This window comes from Phasianus colchicus, chromosome 10 (assembly GCF_987193195.1).
Source record: "Phasianus colchicus chromosome 10, bPhaCol1.hap1.1, whole genome shotgun sequence".
NCBI lineage: Eukaryota > Metazoa > Chordata > Aves > Galliformes > Phasianidae > Phasianus > Phasianus colchicus.
Window position 1 is genome coordinate 4,212,181 of NC_143445.1, and position 20,351 is coordinate 4,232,531.

General features: G+C 39.1%; 1 protein-coding gene across 3 annotated transcripts in view; it reads left to right on the forward strand.

The window, feature by feature from the left end:
• ARMC8 (armadillo repeat containing 8) overlaps positions 1 to 20,351 on the forward strand; it is a 58,462-nt gene that overhangs the window by 13,011 nt on the left and 25,100 nt on the right. The window contains exons 3-7 of one of the 3 annotated variants that reach the window (XM_031596575.2): positions 3,684 to 3,755; positions 13,670 to 13,812; positions 13,912 to 14,009; positions 15,885 to 15,977; positions 19,675 to 19,734. In XM_031596575.2, coding sequence (XP_031452435.1) covers positions 3,684 to 3,755; positions 13,670 to 13,812; positions 13,912 to 14,009; positions 15,885 to 15,977; positions 19,675 to 19,734 — 466 coding nt within the window. The remainder of the gene's footprint in view (positions 1 to 3,683; positions 3,756 to 13,669; positions 13,813 to 13,911; positions 14,010 to 15,884; positions 15,978 to 19,674; positions 19,735 to 20,351) is intronic. The other 2 variants (XM_031596576.2, XM_031596577.2) reach the window with 2 other exon arrangements.

Consider the following 20,351-nt stretch of genomic DNA (forward strand, 5'->3'; position numbering starts at 1 on the left):
TAACTAGACTCATTTCTATTAGTAGCAAATTTGAAGAGATGCATAACTTGGGAGTACCTAGACATGCAAACACGGTGCCCTACGTGTGACAGTTTTAGGTCTGGTTATGAGTTTGAAGATATTTAATTATATGTTGAAACTCCTTGTTGGATTTGTTTTATATCTCAGACAAATATCTCGGTTTCTTGTCTACCCATCGTGACTTTTCTGAGGAACTTTATGAGCTGTGATGGAGAAACTCATCTCAATCCTGTGCTGGGACTGGGAAGTCCTGTGCTGGGACTGTGACCTCACTAAACCTCTAAATTATAGAGCTTGACTGTCTTCATGCCACTTCTTAGAGCGACCCCAAATCAAATTCTGATAGGTAATTCTTGTTATGCATTAAATGAATATGGAGTTATCAAGCTGTTCTATTGTGGAGTTATTACAAGGAGGCACAAAAGGGTCTTGTGACGTCTGAAATGATGTGTGCAGTCTTCTGAGCAGGGCATTAAAATGTCACCAGATATGGATTGCTTGGCAGTTCAGTGCATCTTCATGATTCTTTGAAGTGCTTTGCAAGAGCTTTCTGTTTTGCGTCTCGTGGACATGTGGCATGATGCAGCTAGCCTTTCTGATGGCTTTGAGCTGAGTAGTGATTACAAGGTAGGTAGCCCTGGTGTGGCCCAAGCAGCTTAGTACTTGGACTTAGCTCATCTGTTCTACCATTGAAATTCCTTTCAAACATCCACCGTGTAGCTTCTGCAGTTGTTTTGTAAGTACTCTTCATCTTTAAAAATCTTGAGGAATAGCTAAGACACTTTGCATCAAACCTTTAGCATAGGAACCACTGGAGCGCAGTTTGAGTTTAGTGCAGCCATTGTAGTTGAGTCCCTTCCTTAATTCTGGGGGGATTTCCTGCTTTGCCAGTCATCTGATTTTGCTGTTTTTTCTCGATATCCTGTCATGAGATACAAATTCACCAAGTTTATGTGAGATGTAACATAGTAGTCCAATGTTCTCTGCTGATGCTTAGCTTTGTAAAACTGGGGGCTGGAAGCAGACTTGTGGTAATAGTGTTTCACTTGACAAATTGAGTATCTTTCTGTCTCTACTTGTTCTAGGAGTTAGGCTGGACTGCTGTTTGGAGTTCAGTCTGCTTTCAGTACTGCTTTCTTTCTGGGGCTCCAGTATCTCTAGCCAAACTTAAGAATTTACCATGCTTTCATTTGTTTATAATTCCTAAAGTTCTCTTCTGAGGTGATGTAACTGGATGCAACAGGAGAATCTCAAGTCGCATGGAGAAATACTTCAGGAAGAACTGTCAATTAGCTTTCACTAATTGAGGTTTATAAAGGCTCTGTTTACACCAGTCCAAATGCTGCCTGTCTTGATGAAGTTCTTTGGAACAAATGAATTGAGTAGAACACTTGGGTCAGCTCCTTCTTGCAGTAGAAGTTTCCAATTTAGTCTGTAAGAAGTGTTAGTAGTGTGTTCATGCAAAACAAGGTGGGTCTTCAGGAACAACTGTGCAACCCTAAATCTCTTAAAATTTGCAGACAGCAAGTCAGAGTCAGATAGTGCAACAGTCACAGAATCACAGGGTGGGTTGAATTGGATTGGAAAGGACCTTAAAGATCATCTAGTTTTAACCTCTCTGCTGTAGCAGGGTTGCCACATCAGACCTTGAACACCCTTAGGGATGAGGCATCCACAGCTCTGGGCATCCTGTGCCAGTACCTCACCACTCTTTATACTTAACATCTAATCTGAATCCTCCCCCCTTTTTGTTTAAAACCATTCCCCCTTGTCCTGTTACAATTGGAACATGCAAAAAGTACTGTTTGTAAGCTCCCTTTCAAATACTGAAAGGCTGCAATGAGCTCTCCCTGGAATCTTTGCTTCTCCAAGCTAAACAAACCCAAATTCCTCAACCTTTCTTCTTAGGAGAGGTCCTTCAGCCCTCTGAACATCTTCCTAGCCTTCCTCTGACCCACTCCAACAGCTCCACGTCTTTCCTGTGCTGGGGGCCCCAGGCCTGGATGCAATACTGCAGATGGAGCCTCATGAGAGCAGAGCATACAGGGATGATCCCCTCCCTCTCCCTGCTGTCAGCCCCTCTGTTGATGCAGCTCAGGTTACTGTTGGCCTTCCAAGCTGCAAGAGCACACTGCTGGCTCATGTACAGCTTTTTGTCCACTGAGACTCCCAAGTCCTCTCAGCAGGGTTGCTCTCAATCAGTTCTTTTCCTAATATGTTGACATATGTGGAGGCGTATCTGGGATTGCCCCAGCCCAAGTGCAATACTTTCCACCTCTCCTTGTTGAACCTTACTAGGTTTGCCTGGGCCTGCCCAGGTCCCTTCGGATGCTATCCCTTCCTTCTGTTTTATCAACTGTACCACTCAGCTTGGTGTCATCTGCAAACTTGCTGAGGATATGCTCAACCCCACTGTCTCTGTCTTTGAGAAAGATGTTGAAGATCACTGGTCCCAAGATGGACCCCTAGGGGACACCACTCATCACCTGTCTGCACATGGACATAGAGCTGCTGACCTATCTTCTGACTGCAACCATCCACCCAGTACTTCATTCACCAAATAGTCAGTCCAGCCTTCAAATCCATATCTTTTCAATTTAGAGAGAAGAATATGATGTGGGATTCTCTCAAAGGCCTTGCAGAAATCCGGGTAGATTACATTAGTTGCTCTTACTTTGTCTAATGAAGCCATCAGTCCATCGTTGAGGGCCACCAGGTTGATCAGACTTGATCTGCCTTTGCTGAAGCTTTGCTTGCAGTGCTGGACTAACTCCTTGTCTTGTGTGTGTCTTAATGGAGTTTCCAGGAGGATCTGCTCTGTTACCTTCACAGGCACAGAGCGAAGCAACCGCTGAAGTTCATGAATTATGTGCTTATGTGTTTATTATTTTAGCAACTTTGTGATTTGGTGGTAAAGAATTATCTTAATTTGAACTGCCTTCTCCCCCTGGTTTTATAAAATCCATACAGCTGAAAGCTTTCCTAGAAATCTGTCATCTTGATTTCCCAAAACCAGTCATAATGCTTTCTTTCAGATTCTCTGGATGTTCATATATGTTCAATGTATTCATGTACAGGGGGAAAGACACTTTAAAAAAAGGTGATTTTTTTAGTGTACAATTTTTAGTACTGAAAATTTCTGAACATTAAGGTTCTGTAGGACTTGGTAGTGTGCAGAAGCAGTGTTTGCTTTCCAAAATGCTCTCCTTGTTCCTTACCATGGTGAATGAATACCTGTAATGCAGTTAACCCTACTCTAATGTGCAGATAGGAAAGTGGTTTTGTTCCAACTTTGTTCCCTGGATTTTGAGATACAGATGCGTGGTTTTTGTTTTTATGAAGTCTAATGAATGTATGGGCACAAAAACCAGTCTGTCTAATTTTGCTCAGTAACGAGAACTTCTTCATGTTTGCTATGCATGTGAGATGGTGTGGGATTTTTGCTTGCTTGCATAAGCTGGGATGTAATGGAATCCTGGAGTTCTGGGGTGTTTATCTGTGGGCTGTGGAAACTGTGCCCTTAAGCACAGTCCTGCAGGTGAAGCATGGAGATGTGAAAGAGTATTTGATAAGCCTTCATGGAAATAGTAAATTCTATAGATTTAAGCCCTCAGTACCTCAGCATAATTTACCAGGGTTTGTTTTTCTTTCTGGATTTACAGAGATATGAAAAATGCTGTAATTGGAAACAACAAACAAAAAGCCAACTTGATTGTTTTGGGAGCAGTTCCAAGGTATGTCCTTTGCTACTCTCCTTTTCACTGACTCACAACAGGTCTGGAATGGTGATCCTTAGATCACAGGCACCTTTTTGTTTTAATTTGATTGTAGCTGACTGCATAGTTTCTTTAATGTAACTGAGAGACTTGAAATGTGTGTTAATCTCATGTATTACAGCGCAGGCTGTTGAGTAATGCTTTTAATTTAGAATTTGACAGGGTTCCTTAAAGTAGTTTTGGAGCTTTTTTTTCTTAATGTTTAATCAAACATTATCAGTTTAGGAATGAAATGTGTTCTTTTCAACGTTGATAATATTAATGATGGATGAAAGTGGTTGTATCTCAGTCCTGTTCTTCAGCCAATTGTCTGGTGAGTTCACGGGTTAAAACGTATAAGGTTGTTGCAAGTATAATTTAAAATGATAAATAAACATCTGAGATAATTTGATTCTGTTCTCCACCTGCTCCAAAGGATTTAAAAGCTTTGTTCATGCTTTACTGCTGGATTACTGCTTCAGCTGTTGTTAACCTTTTCTGGACCCTGATTTTAGTAGTACACATATAACAGATAACTGCAGCTACTGGATGCTCACTAAGGCTTTCATTTCACACCTCTTCTCCTCCACCTCGCTTTCAGCTACAACTTGCAGCAGCAGAGGAGGAAAGCTCTGAGCATTGCATTACTTGTGCTAGCATTATGGGGCTACCTGTGATCCTTCTGCTTAAATGGCAACTTGGCCCCCAACTGTCCTGCTTCAGGCAGCTTCTTCTCACTTGGTGTTTTATTTATTTCCCAGGGAATGGCTTCATTTACAGGTTAAGTTTTGTGCCAAGGCTAGCCCTTCCATCCCCTAGGAGTTAGCTGTGGGGAAATCTGCTCTCTCCAAAACCTGCTGGATAATCTTCAGCTCTGACTGAAAACAAGTGGGTGAAGAGAAGACTTCCCATGGTGTGTGGAGATCGAAGTGGGCATTTGATGAAACTTTTGCAAACTTTAAAAAAAATATTTTTTTTTTCCCTGCAACAGACCCAAGGGATTCTTCTAACTATTATTTATTCTTTTGCTTCCAATTAAAAAAAAAAAAATAGAGGCTCTCCAACTTGTAAATCTAGAATCTGCCTTTTCTTAAATTTCCTAGGACTTTGTGTTCTTTCTCTTATTGAGCTTCCTCTTTTTACTTGTTCTGTGCCCAATAATGAAAATACGGAACTTTTTTCTGTTAATATCTTCTGGCTTTTCAAGTAAATTACATGGTTAACCTCATGCAAAGAAAGGACTGTGTTTGGGAAGTCTTAAAAGATAAATGATCATGTCTGCTTTCACTTCAGTACAACTTACCTCAAATGACAGGAATTCCAACGTCAAAACTTTTCTGACTGGGTATGTGGAGAAGATCATAAATTGAATGGGATTTTGTGGGGAAAAGACAATTCTTACTGGCAAAATCTTGTGGCATTGTCCACCTGTGAGTGCCTTTCTGAAGGCTGTAGAGCTTCCTCAAGGTGTTGCAGACAGACCTAAATTGATTACAGACCATTTGTGTTGGAGAACTCCTGTTTTCTCTAACAAGGTGGTGGGAATTTGTCTTTTTTTAATGTGCCTTTTAATTCATGAAATGACCACTGAAACTAAAAGAAACTGAACAGGAAAATTGTAATTCCCATTTGTAAGGTCAGACTTTACCCCAATAAGCATAGGTGTCTTTTCTCGGTTAGGTTGCAGTGTCCCAAGGGGAGTTGATTCTTTTCCATGATGACATGGGAATTGACAGAATTCTGCTGCTGCTACTTTTTCCTGTGGTTCAACTTCTTGTTTACACAGGGAAGCAGAGAAGAAAAAATAATTGTTCCTTCAGCAAGTTTTCATGTGATCAGAAGAAATCATTTCGATCCAAAGAGCATCTTCACGTTTCTGTCACTGAGTGCAAGAGAAAACGCTGTGTTTATGTATTAGTACAGATCAGTTTGAGGTTTGAAAAAGCCAAGGAAGTATCTTTGGTTTGAAAGTGGGCCACATACCAATAGCTTGTGTGAATAATACCTACTTGAACGCATCAGACTGCTAGTTCATTGGAAAGAATTGTGAAGTCCTTCAAAGAACTCCATACCTGGAAAAAAATGCTGGGGAAGAATGGTAGAATTGCTTTCATTGTGGGTCAGTGGCCACCTGTGTTCATGAGCTTACTGCTTATTGGTGTCATCTTTTAAAAAGGGAGACAGATGTACCAATTAAATGGCGTTCTCTTTGTACCTTTCCAAGTCAGTATGACCTGTGATCATTTCCTGGTTGTTTGCTCTGAAAAGGATGCTAAGAAAAAACAAAGGCTATTGAAGTTTTTGCTTGGGGTTGTCTTTGAATTTAAGTACTTGTTCTAGGAGTTCTTTTAATTGTTGTCTTTTATAATGCTTCTCTTAAAGGAGAGCCACACTTAGCTAGGAATGCAAATATCTGCTTGGCAGGATCATTTCCTATACAGACAGGGCATACTAACACTGGACTGAGTGGTTCTAAATCCATCATTAGTTACTGTAAGGTAGCACTCCTTTGGGAGCGAGGAATATGGTTTCTATGAAAGCCTTTAATTCCTTAACTCATAACTTTGTGCTGAAATTATGCATGAAACATATATTAATGCAAATATGTCTTGTGCTTGGTTCGTGTAGTCATGCAAATTTCTTTAATTACTGGCTGCTTAGGATTAGACATGGCAGAATTGGGCCCAATACTATCTCCAAATGGTTTTAGGCAGAAGTTATCTAAATCACCTTTCAAAGTATGCAGTGATCCATGGATCCATTATTAAATTTTGGTGAAGAAGTGACAGTGCAGTAATGGATGAGGAGTTGCCATGTATTGGTTTGACATTACTTTTTCCTCAGTTCACTTTGGGCAGCAAACAGTTTTCACGGCAGCCTAAGGCCAGGTTACCAGATAAATATGATCAGTTCAGCAGTAATTTGTTGTTTTTTTTCTTTTCTTTTTTTTTTTTCCCCAGGTTTCTAATTAAAGTAGCAACATGAACAAGGTTTTTGTTGTTGTTAGAAAGGTTCTGGTGTCTGTAGAGTGGATCATTGATCCAGTCTTGGAGCGAGGATGGTGACTAAAGGATTTGACCCTTGCAGTTCTGTTTCCCATCTAATTGACTGCTGACTGCAGAAGTTGTATGGCATTCAGATCAGCTGCAGGACCTCTGCTGGTGGAGTTGATGAGAGGTGTACCAGCTACCAGCTGGACACATCTGTTGGAATGATTCAGTTCTCTGGTATGGTACCAGCTTTCTTTCAAGAACTCAGAGGCACAGTGTTTGGACATAGTGTTACTGGCTCTGTCATGCCCATTAATTACTTCATTGACATCCTTGCCAGGGTAGAGCGCAGTTGTTTGCTGATGGCTCGTTCTCTAGTTGGCTGCACTGTGTATGGCATTTTCTGTATTATGTACCTCACTTGTTGGGAATCTGTGCCCAAACCTAGTGCTTTGTGGGTTTGGGTGAAGGAGCTTCATCCTGCGGTGCTGGTATTTGTAAAGCCTCCCTTGCCCTAGAGTGTCAAAGGGGTGGAGGAGAGGCACTGAAAGGGCTGGTGCTGTTGTGCCTGCGTTTGTCTTCAGGACAAGTCAGGAGGCAGGGCCTGCCTGTGTTATTATACATCTCTCTATGAAGAGCAACCCTCACTATGAGGGTCGTGTGTGATTGGAATGAGGTGTTCTACTACTATACTGTGGAGTATATGTGAGTTAAGGCAAGCATTCATGGTCAGCAGGATTGTATTAGAGCTGGTTTTGTTTAAAAGCTTGTAAGCCTTCTCTCTTAGAGGTGTCTTTTGTATTAACAAAAAGGGCATTGTAAATATGAGTTGTACTTCTAATGGCATCCTTTGAGTTGTGATTTTTGATTTGAATTTTATGTTACAGGTTTTTTGTGGTTTTTTTTTTTTTTAATCATGCAAAATTAGCTTTGTTATATCTCATGGGAACTGTTCCTAAGGAGCTGTGAGCACCATTTCTGTCAAAGTGTTCAAAACCTATTCTTGACATTCTTTCTGAATGACGGCTGGGTGAGATCAAATGGAGTGGGAATATGGTTTAGCCATTTGATGTACAGCAAAGAATTCAAAAATACAGATGGAGAGACAACAAACCTCGCTTCCTGCTATGAAAAAGTGAATCACACTGCACTGCTTTTACATGAAGTAGCAAGAGTTATTATTACATGAAACTGATCATTAGGGTAAGAAGAACTTAAACTCAATCCTGAAGTAAAAATGTATTTCGTATCAGGATAATTTACTATAGACTCCATACAACTCAGTAGGTATTACAGTTTTTCAACATTGGATTTAGTGGGCAATGAAAATCAATTTGGTTGGATATTTAGTAATCTATGTGGGAAAAAAAATCATGAAGTGAAGGTATTTAAACAAAACTAGAATTTACAGAGCTTTAAGCTGAAGCTGTTTCTTTCTAAAGGAAAAACTTTTTTGTAGCTTACTTCCCCACTGCTTGCATACATAGCCCTGTAGAAGAATATTTTCCTCTGTAATCCATGTTAGTTGTTTGTGTTACTAAAATAATACTTCACCAGAAATGGCCTAGAGATGATAAATAGTCACTTGAATTATAAGATCTCAAGATAGAAAGTGCTGTAATTTGAGCAGTTGCCCGCTAATGGGATTCAATGAAGTGCTGGAAGTATTCTATCAGGTACTAACAGCTGAGTTTCACGTCTCTCTCCCAGGTTTAAGAACTCCAGAGTGACAACTTGTAAGTGGGACGGAATGTCGGAGTAAATGTGTGACCTTTGTAGCCAGCTGTGTGAGGTCTGTGTTGGAGCACACTGGTGAGGTCCCCATCACGCACAAGCATCTTTTAGTGCTGTGGTGCAACACACCCATCTCAGTAAGCTTCAAAAGAAAGGAAAATCTTCCTTGCTAAGCTGCTATAGTCTCCATTTGTAGCTACTTTCTTTGAAAGTTTTCTGCTTCTTGTCTAGAGTATTGTTAGAGTATTGTGGTTATCCTGGATGAATCCCTGTCAGTTGTTCACAATAGGTCTTGCTTCCAGCTGCCCTTTTTTGTGGTTTCTAGGCATAATTGTTCATGGAATTCATTGAAGTATTCTTCTGGATGGATTTAATGTCCTACCTCATTTAGTAACAACTGCCTGGATACCTTCACTGAAGGAATGCTGGCTGAAGAGTGAGTTAACAACAGCATTCCCCCTGTTTTGCTGTTTTAGAATCTCCCTTGCTTTTGGCATCTCCTGAAGCTCTTGGGCTCTACAGATGTGAGTTGTGATGGTTCTGGCAGAGCCTTGTTCCAGTATCCTCCATGTTCCCCAGGACATGCTGCTTCTGCTGCAGCTGTTCCTAATGAGCCTGGTACTAGCCCTGTTAGCTGGAGACAAGTACCCTAGTAATTGTTTTTTTTTTTTTACTAAATCTCCAAAATCCAAATTGTAACTTTCCCTTTTCTCCCCATGTGAACATGCTATTTTTCTACCTCTTTATCTTTTTAATCTCTATATAAGGTAGCAAAATATTGCAAACATCTTTGCTGAACTTGTCCATTCCAGAGCCTGGAAACAGCAAACTGCTCCAGAATTATGTTTCTTATGACAGTAAAAGGATGTCATTTAAACTTGTAATTTTCAGTGTTACAAGGTGTCAGTTTGCTCTTTAAAAATTAAAAAAAGAAATTAAGAAAGGCAATAAAAAATATTATTGCGAGGATGTTTAGTTCTGTGGAAAACCCAAGATGAAAGCCAAGCATGTTTCAAAGTTACAGAAAAGGATGTTATTAATATTTCAAAAACTTTCTGTATGAAAAATCTGAATTTAAATGTTCATCTGTACTAATTACAAAGCTTAGTTAAGAACTTCTATTTTAAACATGCAGACCATATATTGTAGTCAGTGTGTTTCATTTTCCCTCCTTTGCATTAGCATAGCTGTAACATCTGCTCCAAGCATGGACTGTTAATGGGAAGGAAAACAGCAATTACTTCTTTTGGAAGTGAACAGCCTTCAGAATTGAGGGTGCTTTTGGATTTTGTGAAACCTCCTTCAGAAAAAAAAAAAACCAAACCTGAAAGTAAATGTTTCTGAACAGTGCTGATCGTTTCTGGATTCAAGGAATAGTTTATTTATCAAAGCCCTTAAAAGCCTCAGGACGTTATTGATGTGATCTGCATCTCAGAACATTTCTAGAAGACGTTGTTACTGAACATGGAAGGAAATATATTTGCATTTTTAAATTGAGATTTTATGCGAGCTATTTTACCACCCTCACTACCCCCAGAAAGTTACTGACATTACCTAATTAGCAGCTAGGTGCATATCCACCAGCTGTTACACCAGAGGAGTCTCCTGTTATTCCCCAACAACCGTGTTTTAGACTCATAGAATCACCAAGCTTGGAAAAGACCTCTGAGACCATTCAATCCAACCAGACTTGTTCACTGGCTTCTCACTGTTAGAACGTAATCAACAAAAAAAGATGTTTTTTATGTTCTTGTCTATTTTTTTTTTTTTTCAATAATAAAACTGCTTCAGATGATTACAAAATGAAACGTGGCACATCTCCAAGTTAGCAGTGTTCTGTGAGTGTGCAAGCTCAGGTCCTGCTCTGGAGGAGGGCTGTCATTGCCCCAGCTCTGCAGTCCATAAGAACCAACCCTGCATACAGCATGCTGCAGAAACGTTTGCTTTGAGGTATGGCTGTGGGTTTGGGGAGAATGCAGGCTGTGGTTCCCGTTTTGAAGGTTGTTTTGTTTACTTCACAGCACATTTGTTCTGTATGTGCTGAATTAAAGTGAGTCAGCTTTGCACTGCTGCATCAGAAATGTATCTCAGTGCAGCCTGGGCTGTACGCGAGCCGGCCGGGTCTTGGGATTCCAACAGCGAGGAGTTCTGATGTTTGTGCCCTTGAAGGAAGGAGCAGATTGAGAGAGCATTGTGACATCAGGACAAATGAAGTGCCTTAATTCTTGAAAAAATTATTACACGCTGAATCATTTTTAAAAATTACATTTTACAATTATTTTAAAAGCTTCTTAAACCTGGAGCTGAATCATTTTGGCAACAGACCTTTGCTTTTCATTCTCTCCTCCCTGTGCTGAGATGGAAGAGTATACACCCTCTGTTGCTGATTTCTCCTTTTGGCTGTCAGTGTTTTCTAAATGCCCAACAATTTGAAGTCACATCTTTCCATTTGCTTTTTAAATCGTACCAATAAAAGAAGTTGATGTCAAATTATCCAGAAGTGCTCCCACAACTTGCATCATTTCCAGCAGTGTGGTTACAAATAGAATGCTGATTTTGAAAACTGCTGCAACGTGTTTGCAAAGAGCATGGGTACCACACTGAGTTCATTCATCTTCTGATCTGCTCGAGGCAATTCCTGTGCAATTAAGGGTTTTTATTTTGTGATTTGAGAATATCTGAGTTAGAACAGTCAATGGGATTGTAGTGTCCATATGGTACTGTAATGTTCAAGGAAAGCCTCACTTCTCTTCAGGAGTAAATTTTTAGCTAAGACGATTCAGTGAATTTGTATTTTACCAAAACAGCCTGCTGTTTGCAGTCAGTTCTTACCTGATCTAAGAGGGGAAGTACTCGTGGTGCAAGGTTATGCTGTCTCTTTAGGATTGGAAGTGAAATGTTATAATCTTGCATAACATTACTTATGTTTTACTTCTTTTGTACTGTTTCAGAAACAGCAATCATTTTTACCTTGAACACAGAGCAGCTGATACATTGAAGAGGACAGTACCAGAATTTGTAGCTTTAGAAATATTTCTTTGGCTTAAGGGTCTCTTTTTCCAGAAGCAGGTCAGATAGGTACAGTTGGTTTGAGTTTGCCCGAATGATGAGTGAGGTGTGCTCTGTGGAACAAGTGATAACCTGAGCCTTTTTTACATCCTGCATGCCATCAGCATTAAAGAGATGGGGCAGATCAGCCCCACTGAGCCACCTGGGACCAGAGTGCTTCAGGAAAGGTGGCTGCCAGCTGCTGCCTGTAAGACACCAGAGGGATTTTGTAAAGGATAACAAGTGTGCCATACTGAATGGATACAAATAAGGAATAGATTTATACAAGAAGTTCCTAAACATCAGGAGTAAGTAACCTTTCTGATACTACAGCAGCAACAAGAGACCCCTTTGTCTTTATGCATGTTACATTTGTGGACAGAGAAGATTGCAACAGTGGAAATGATTCTGGAAATCTGTGCTGCTCTGAATTTGTGTTGATCTGGTTGTTTGGATCTGAAAGGATTGGAAAGGAGAAAAGGTATCTGTGCTGCTAGGCTCATTTCCATCACAGGTGTTCATTTTGGTGCAAAGGAAGGAACTTCATCCACCCTTTTTTATGTTTTAGAGCTTTTTTCACCACTGGATCAGCTGTGTCTGACAAAGCATATGCTTGTGCTTTGGGTGATGCTGGAGTACCTTGGCTTTCTGGTTAGTGTCTGACCTGTGTTTACAGCAAGGCAGATTTCCTTTTCTGGTTGCAAATCTGCTCGTTTTTCATTCAATTTTCATTGTGAGGGAGATCTGGAGGGTTGCTTTGTTGCTCTCCAGGAGCTGGTTATGTGATCTGCTTCTTGGCAGAGGTGGAATTGTCCATAACGGATGTCCAACTTCTAGGTATGGAAGAGACCTTTGATGTCACACCTCTCTTCCTTTAATAAGCTGTAATTCTGTCTGTTGGCCTTTTATTTTAAGTTACAAACTTAAGGAGCAATTTATCCCTTATGTAAATGGCAAGCATGTGAAATGTGTGCTGAAAGTATTCTTCTGTGTAACTGCCCCTAATTGCCCCTTTCCTGTCCTGTGTTCCTAAATTGCATTTAGCTGCTGTGTTTCTGGCTAATTCTTTACTTGCCTTCAGTTCAAGAAGGCAGCTTTGGGATTGGGGTAGGGGGTTCTTCAGGCATCTGTTAATCTTAGTAGCTACTTCTTTGTCCTTCAGCAGTGGGACTGTGCTGACTTGTGGCCCCTCTTCTCTCGGAGAAGGCTTCAGTATATTGCAAACTTTTAGAGAAGACCCTTTCAAACCAGACAGAGTTGTACATTACTATCTCTAGGAAAGCAACTGTGTATCTTGCATGTACAGAGAGAACTGTATCTCTGTTTGCAAGCCATCATGCCAGTTCTAGTTGTGCTGAGAATTGTACCGAGGGAACCCTTAGTTAAATGGTTCTCAATTAGAGATTATCTTTTGTGCCAACACGAGGTAGGAATCTGGTTGCTCTCTGTCTTTGCACGACTCAAATTTAAAGTGAAAGTGTTTGGTGAGCTCTGCCTTTGATTCAGGTCCTACCAATGTCGTCTAAAATAATAATAGAAAGATCTCCTAGGAATCTTGATTCTTTAAAGAAACTGTGGTGATTGAGACCCACAGATGCGCATTCTTTATGTTCATATGTGATAATTTCTTGGTGTTCAAAACTCGCATTGCTCCCAGTGCCCGTGGAATTACCTTGTAGCTGCAACCTGGAAGAAGTCACTGCCAGAGGCAGCAGCCATCCTGAAGTGGTAGCCACATCCCTAGGTCAATAGTGGCTAATAGTGGGGAGATGTATGAGGTTCCTTTTCCCACTGACGTCAAACAGCAGACTCATTTCCTTTAATTGAGATTTGGGATCCTTGGTAACCTGAAACACATTATCCCAGTTCATTATCAGTACAGTGACATTATATTTTTAGAAAAAGCAGTGAGGTATCTTTGCAGCATAGCAGCAAAACCTGTGTAGGAACCTGTGTAAAAGTACTCTTAACACAAAAATGCTCATCTTACTCTTTAGTTTGGATTCCGTCCTTCTGTGAAGGGTTTTATCCTCTTTATATTGTAGCATTCCTATTACTTTTTACCTGACTTGCCAGTTGTGTTCCATGTGAATTTTGTTCTAAAAATAATTCTGTTTTCAGGTTGCTATACTTGCTTCAGCAAGAAAGCTCCAGCACAGAACTGAGAACAGAATGTGCAGTGGTCTTGGGAAGCCTTGCAATGGGTACAGAGAATAATGTCAAATCCCTGCTAGACTGCCATATTATCCCAGCCTTATTGCAAGGTACTCTTCGTTCGTTGTAAATTAATAGTTAATTGTTAGTACTTGTTTGAGTATTCAAATAAGCAAGTGAAACTGAGTTAGTTTTTTCTTTATTTATAGGATTACTGTCACCAGATTTGAAGTTTATAGAAGCTTGCCTACGCTGTCTCCGTACCATATTCATCAGTCCTGTAACTCCAGAGGATCTCCTATACACAGTAAGTTGTAAGCAGAGTATTCTGTCCTTTTAATAGTAATGCTGTTCAGTGTGTTAAAGTCTGTAGAGATGAGACTGCCTAAGAGTAATAGAAAATGATAAGAATCTGTTTTAATGGGTCAGGTGTGCTAAACCACAGAGAAATTCTGGAGTGTCAATCTGTTTTGTTTTAACTTAAGGAAGGAGACTCTTAAAAGTTTTGGGGATCTGTTAGGACTACAGAAGATTTCAGCATGTTTTTCTTGTGAGCAAGGTTGGCCCATTAGGTATTTCTGGTTTCTCATGGAACTTTGCTTTGTGGCACATGTCCCAAAGCCAGTTACTGCAGGCTCACTTTGTTAAGGAGAATCAAGTGGACGCTTGATGATGGTTATGACCATTAGTCAGTTAAAACATACTTGAGGATTCAATATCTGGTATCACCCCTCAACCAAACCAACTGCTCACAGGCCTTCTGGACTCTGCAGTTGAGAAGCAGTCAGTGTTTGTATGTATGCTATATAGAAAGGCAGATCAGGTGCAACTACTTTAAACCAGACCCTAATAATATTGCTTAGAATAGTTTGTCCTTTGCTTTTCCTATGCACATAAGCATGCAGCAAGCATGGATATATGGCTGGTGTATCTGGAAGAATTCCAGTTCCTAGTAAGTAATTTTTTCTATCAGACCCTGAAATGGCAAATGAGTCTGTGCTGTGTTATCCCTTGCAGTTATTAAGAAACAAACAATTGAAACAAAAGTTGCTTTTGTTCTCAGTGTACTTTATTTGCTCTACCTTTTTGCTTTCTGTTGTGATGAAAAAGCATGGGCTGTTGGCAGCAGAATTTTCTGAAGTCGACCCACTAAATTCACAATTTGTATACACATACATCTTAAAAATAAAGGTGAATACTGCAAAACTTTGTTAATCCCAAATATGGATATTATTAGGAGAGTCTTAAGCATATTTATTTTGCTCATATAGAAAAGTACTGCTGGAAATTTTCCAAGTAATTGGAAAATCAAAGCTCAGAAAAAGCTCTTAGAGCAATTGGGTTGTTGTTACTTTCATCACTATGAAAGTAACTAATGAGCATGAAGACTTTGCTCTAATTTTAACCCACTTCTTCTTCACAAAGAGTGTGCAATTCATCAGTTGCTCTCCTGCAGGTAGAACAGAGTCTGATTTACTTGTGTATGGTCAACTTATACTGTAAGTTCTTTAGACAAGAATTGTTCAGTTCTTTCATCTCCTTTGTTAGGCATCCTTTATCTCATGGAGTTAATTCAGGTTTCTGCCTTTCCAAATTAAAATGGTTGGTATTGCTTTTAATGTCATCATCTGACCTGAGAGGTACTGGAAAAACTAACAGAGCTTTAAAATATTGTCATTTACCATAGAGCTTAAAAAGTAGATAGATGTGTTTTCGTGACAGAACTTCAAGTTTAATGAGTTTCTTTTGCTTGATGTACTTGGAATTCTCTGACATTAGTGTAACACTGTCTAAAACCAAGGAAAATTATTAAATCATTACTCTATAATCAGTCAGTGAGTGCCACAGAATTCCAGACTTGCAATCAGTGTAGGGTTTTTTCCTTTTTCCCCTTTTATTTATTTCTTGTTTGCTCATGAAGTAAAGACTCTGGAGGCAAAAGCAGAAGGTTTCATATCTAACATGCATTTGTGAGGATGTCTTAAGTATCTTCTATACTACTTTCATGGTCTTGTCTTGAGTCTGCAAGTTTCAGTGGGACTGGAAACTCCAATGGTTTATTCTGAAATACTTTCTGTTGGGAATATAGACTGAGGAATTGAGTACTCTTCTAAGTAACAAATTATTAACAAACTATGGTGAAATGGTCTTAATACCTTTTTTTTTTCTGACTTGCTTCCAGGATGCTACAGTTATCTCGCACCTCATGGCGCTGCTCAGTAGGTCTCGATATACACAAGAATACATATGTCAGATCTTCTCACACTGCTGCAAAGTAAGGAAGAGAATACATGTTCTCTGTGAGACTTGCTGTGTTTCTAGCATATAAGAAACTGTGTAAGATACCTCCTGTTTTGGCAGGCACATTAACACAATAGTGGCTCAAGTGCTATTATCCTAGATTTGCTATCACATACAAAGTATGGAAATAACTGATTTTTGAGATGTAAATATTTTTGGCTACTAAACTACTTCAGCAGTCTAGGCAAATATCAGTCGTCACTACTAACAGTAGAAGTATAGGAAAGTTTCATTTTTATTTCTCTGGAAATCTCAAACTACACGTGAACTTCTCTTTGCAAAGGGCTTTCATCTTCTACCACATCAGCTGTTTGAAGCCAAAAGAAGGGTTTCCAAGAAGTATTGAAGATTGAGGGGAAGAATACTCTTCTCAGTTGAGCTGTACCAGTTATAGGTTCATTCCTGTTGTATAATGCAGTTCCCCTAGTATAGGAATACATCTAATCTACCAACAACTCTACCTCAAATACATTTTTGTTCTCATGCTGCTGTCTTCTAGTTTTAAGACACTCTCCTTGTCTGCATCTCTCCCTATTCCCCTAGTTTCCCCCACACAACCTTTTTAAAAAGATTGTTGTTTCTTTTGGGAGTTACTATACCTGATGGGTATATAGTAACTGTTTCAGTTCAGTGTAGAAAATAAAAATTGTTTACCATCTATCCTTTATAGCTACAGTTTATAAGTAAAGACAATAGACTGTATTTATCTGCTGGACTAACAAATAAAAATGTTCAAAATTCTTGAATTGATAAGTATTCACCTCCAAAAATATCTGTCTTGTAATTTAAAAATGAGTGTTCTGGAACTGTAAATTATTACTTTGTTTGTCTCTACCTTGGCATGTACATTCATCCAATTCAGTTTCTTCTGTTATGTGAAACTGAAGACTCTAAAGTGATTTAAAAATTGAACTCAGCTGCTAATATGTATAGAATTGTTGAAAGCAAGCATAGATAAAATCCTACACTGGACTATATAGGCTCAGATCTGTAATTAATATTGGAAAACAAATTTAGTATTTTAAGAAAAATGCACCAGTGCCATACCTTTCTGCTGTGGAAAGATTGTCATGTGAGATGTTTTGATTGTTTCTGTCTTGACCTGATGGGAGCTAGGAACAAGTAAGTTGTACCTGTCTAATAACACAGGCATCTTAAGTTTAAATCTTAAGCCCTTGAAAGTGTCCATAATAGTCAGAGTAACTTGAACAGCTGAAGGATCAGGCCATGTTGGCACATGAAGGAAATAACACAGGTCTGACTGGATATGGAGGTGCAGAAGTCTGTTGATCCAGGTGGAACTGAGCTCAGTGGCAGAAGCCTTGCTGGCTGAGTGCAAACTGCTGGGTAATGTCAGGTAACTAAACCAACTTGAACACAGTTATCATCTTTTTCCACATGAGCAGCTTCCTTTTAACTCTGTGAACTGCTGACCCCCATCTCAAATATACAGTTAACAAAACAGTAGCCCAGTTACATAATAAGAGGAGAATAAGAAAGGTCCTATGAACTTGCTGTTCTGTTTTCAGCACCACTCCAAACAACAAATCCTGCTCCAGCTCAAACAAAACTTGCAGTGAGTGTTTTGAAAAATCCCAAGGTTTTGGAAAGAAAAAGTGACACTGTAAACAGATAGAAACCTAAATGCACGATAAAAGCAAAGTGATTGGTATGAAGGATGGGGCCTGTATTTGCAGAATAAATATCTTGCTGCATAGCAAAGAAAAATATTTGTAATTGAAAAAACTGACAATTAGAAATGTTAAATTGATCAAGAGCTCATTTCTTTCTTTTTCTGCTAATGCCACTCTTGGGCACACTCTAAAATGCCCCTTTCTTTCTTACTTTGATTAATTCTTGGATTTCCTATCTGGGAAATAAGATGAAAAATCAGTTGCTGTGTTCTGATGTGATAAAATACGTCTAGTGCAGGGCAGCAGAATTTGCAGGGGATTTTCTCATTTATGTGGAAAGTACTTTCTTATTAAAAAGTATTAAATACTTCTGAAAGTCTCAGTATTCAGAACATTTTAAAATGAAGTCTTCATCTCCTACCCTAAAACAAACATGACTGAGAGCCTTATTAGTTTTTTTCCTGGATATATAAGTTCGTATAAGGTTTATAATTCAGGTTAGCCTTAGCATATTAGTATAAGTATCAATGTTTATAATTTTGTCCTTGTATTAACGGATACACACAAAATGATGACATATTTAAACAATGTAATTAAGTGATGATGTATCGCAGCTCCTGTCTCCTTGTTTCTACATACTCTTCTCTGCTTAGATCTTGTGCTCTGTTCTCTTTCCTGGTCAGAGAGTTGCATTTGGTTGAGCTGTTCAGGTTCCTTCTTTCTTACCTGCTCAAATTTCACTGGAAAAGCTCAGACCTGTTCTCCTTAGCTAGGTAATCCTTAATTCAAACAACAACAGCAATATGCAAGGAACCTGCTTCAAGTTCCTGCTTTTATTGCTTTTCACTGCATTTTTGGAGTTAAAATCGAGCAGTGGAATATGTTGACTCTGGAGAAGAGCCATCCCAAGCCAAGGACAGTGTTGGTTTACAGGGGGAAATGATACAGTTTTCAGCATACATAGCTATGACTCTATCAACATATAATCAAAACCAAGTAAACTGAAATTGGATTGTGTTCAAGGCATGCTAAAATGCAAGTCAAAACTTACTTTTAAAGGTCCTCTCTATTGCAGTTAATTTGTTTCCAGAGAAAATAATGTGAGTAAGTAAGCTTTACTATTTTAATAGTCAAATTAGAAAGATGTGGTATGCATTTGGAAACTAGCAGTTGTATAAATAGTTTGAAAAGACAGTGCTGGAAAATTATTTTTGAATGTGGTGGTATCTCTGTATAAGCAATACATTCACCACTGGTTGAAAATTAAACTCTCGTGTCTGGGAGAGATCCAGGATAAAGCCTGTAATCAGGGCAGTTTCCTCCTAAGCCCGTTCTGAGAATGTTTTCTTATGTGATCCTAAGCCTGGTGCTGGATCCCTGAACCAAGATACATTTGCATTTCCATATCTGCTTCTAAAATTTCATTATGGAATGAATGTTAGACTGTTCTATCCTACTGCTTTCTTGAAAATCAGAATTTTGATAGAAAATAATGCATGAAAAGTGATTTGTCTCTGAAATATTGCATTTCTCAATCACATTTGGGGAAAAAAGATCGTAGAATAGAATGGCTTGGGTTGGAAGGGACTTTACAGATCATCTAGTTCCAACTCTGCTGAAAGGGGGTTTCAGATCCCTGAAATAGAACTGGCTCTTGGAACTCTGATAAGATACCCACAGAAAAACAAAACCAAAAGGCTTTGCTACTAAGCTGTTGTCTGAGATGCTTGGAATTAGAAAGGAACGGTACGCTGCAATCTGAAGTTTTCACCTGTGCATTTTAAGCTGTCTCTGTTTCAGTTATGGCTCAGCATGTGTGTGCATTGGACAAGCAGAATTGGTGTGTGCAAACACAATGTGTACATCCAATCTGTACATCAACTTCTGCAGCTATCAATACAGAGTTTGACATCTGCATCTCATTGAAAAAAAAATCATTAATGCCCATGAATTACTAGAACAATCTAGGTCAATATAATTTTTTTTTACTTCTAAGTTCATTCATATTTTTCACATATTTCAATATCTGTTCTTCAGCTTCAACACTGGCATAGCTGCGGCTTTAAATCATTGCCTCAGCCACTTCTGTGTGCCAATGTAAGTTGTTTTCCTATTTCAACCATGCTATTTTGATTGTATTTTTTTTTTTATAGAAAGCTCTTGGTGGCAGTAGCAGCTGAAGCATCTCTTAAAGCACCAGATATGTTGCATCTAAAAGTAATTCTCATGCTGTTTTTCTTAGAGTAAGGGATGTTCCAAAAATGTTCTTTTGAATATAAAAAGAATCTGATTTCAGCTGAATCTCAGATATGGAAAGGAAGTGTCACTTGTGCTTACTAGGGTGTGTAGATATGACCATAAACTCAGCTGGGTTTGAACAAAAAATTGAGTGAAGATCCTTTCTTCATTTGCAGAGCAGTCAAGAAAATGTATCAAAGTGTGATTAATGGTGTGACATTCCAAAAGGTGAATTCCAGTTGTGCCTGTGTTTAATGCAGAGGTGGCCAGAGTCATGACTCTACTTCTAAAGAGGTGTTTGCAAGTCTCCCAGGAGGCTGTTGGGAGTTGCAGGCCTCTTGGGCATTTCTTGGTTTGTTTGACCTCATTGAGTCTTGTCATGCTACAGAATTTCTGATCCCTTTCTACTGCAGAATTCAGTATTTGTGTTTAATTCCAAATGCTTTTTAAATTGAAAGGAAAATATTGATCTATTG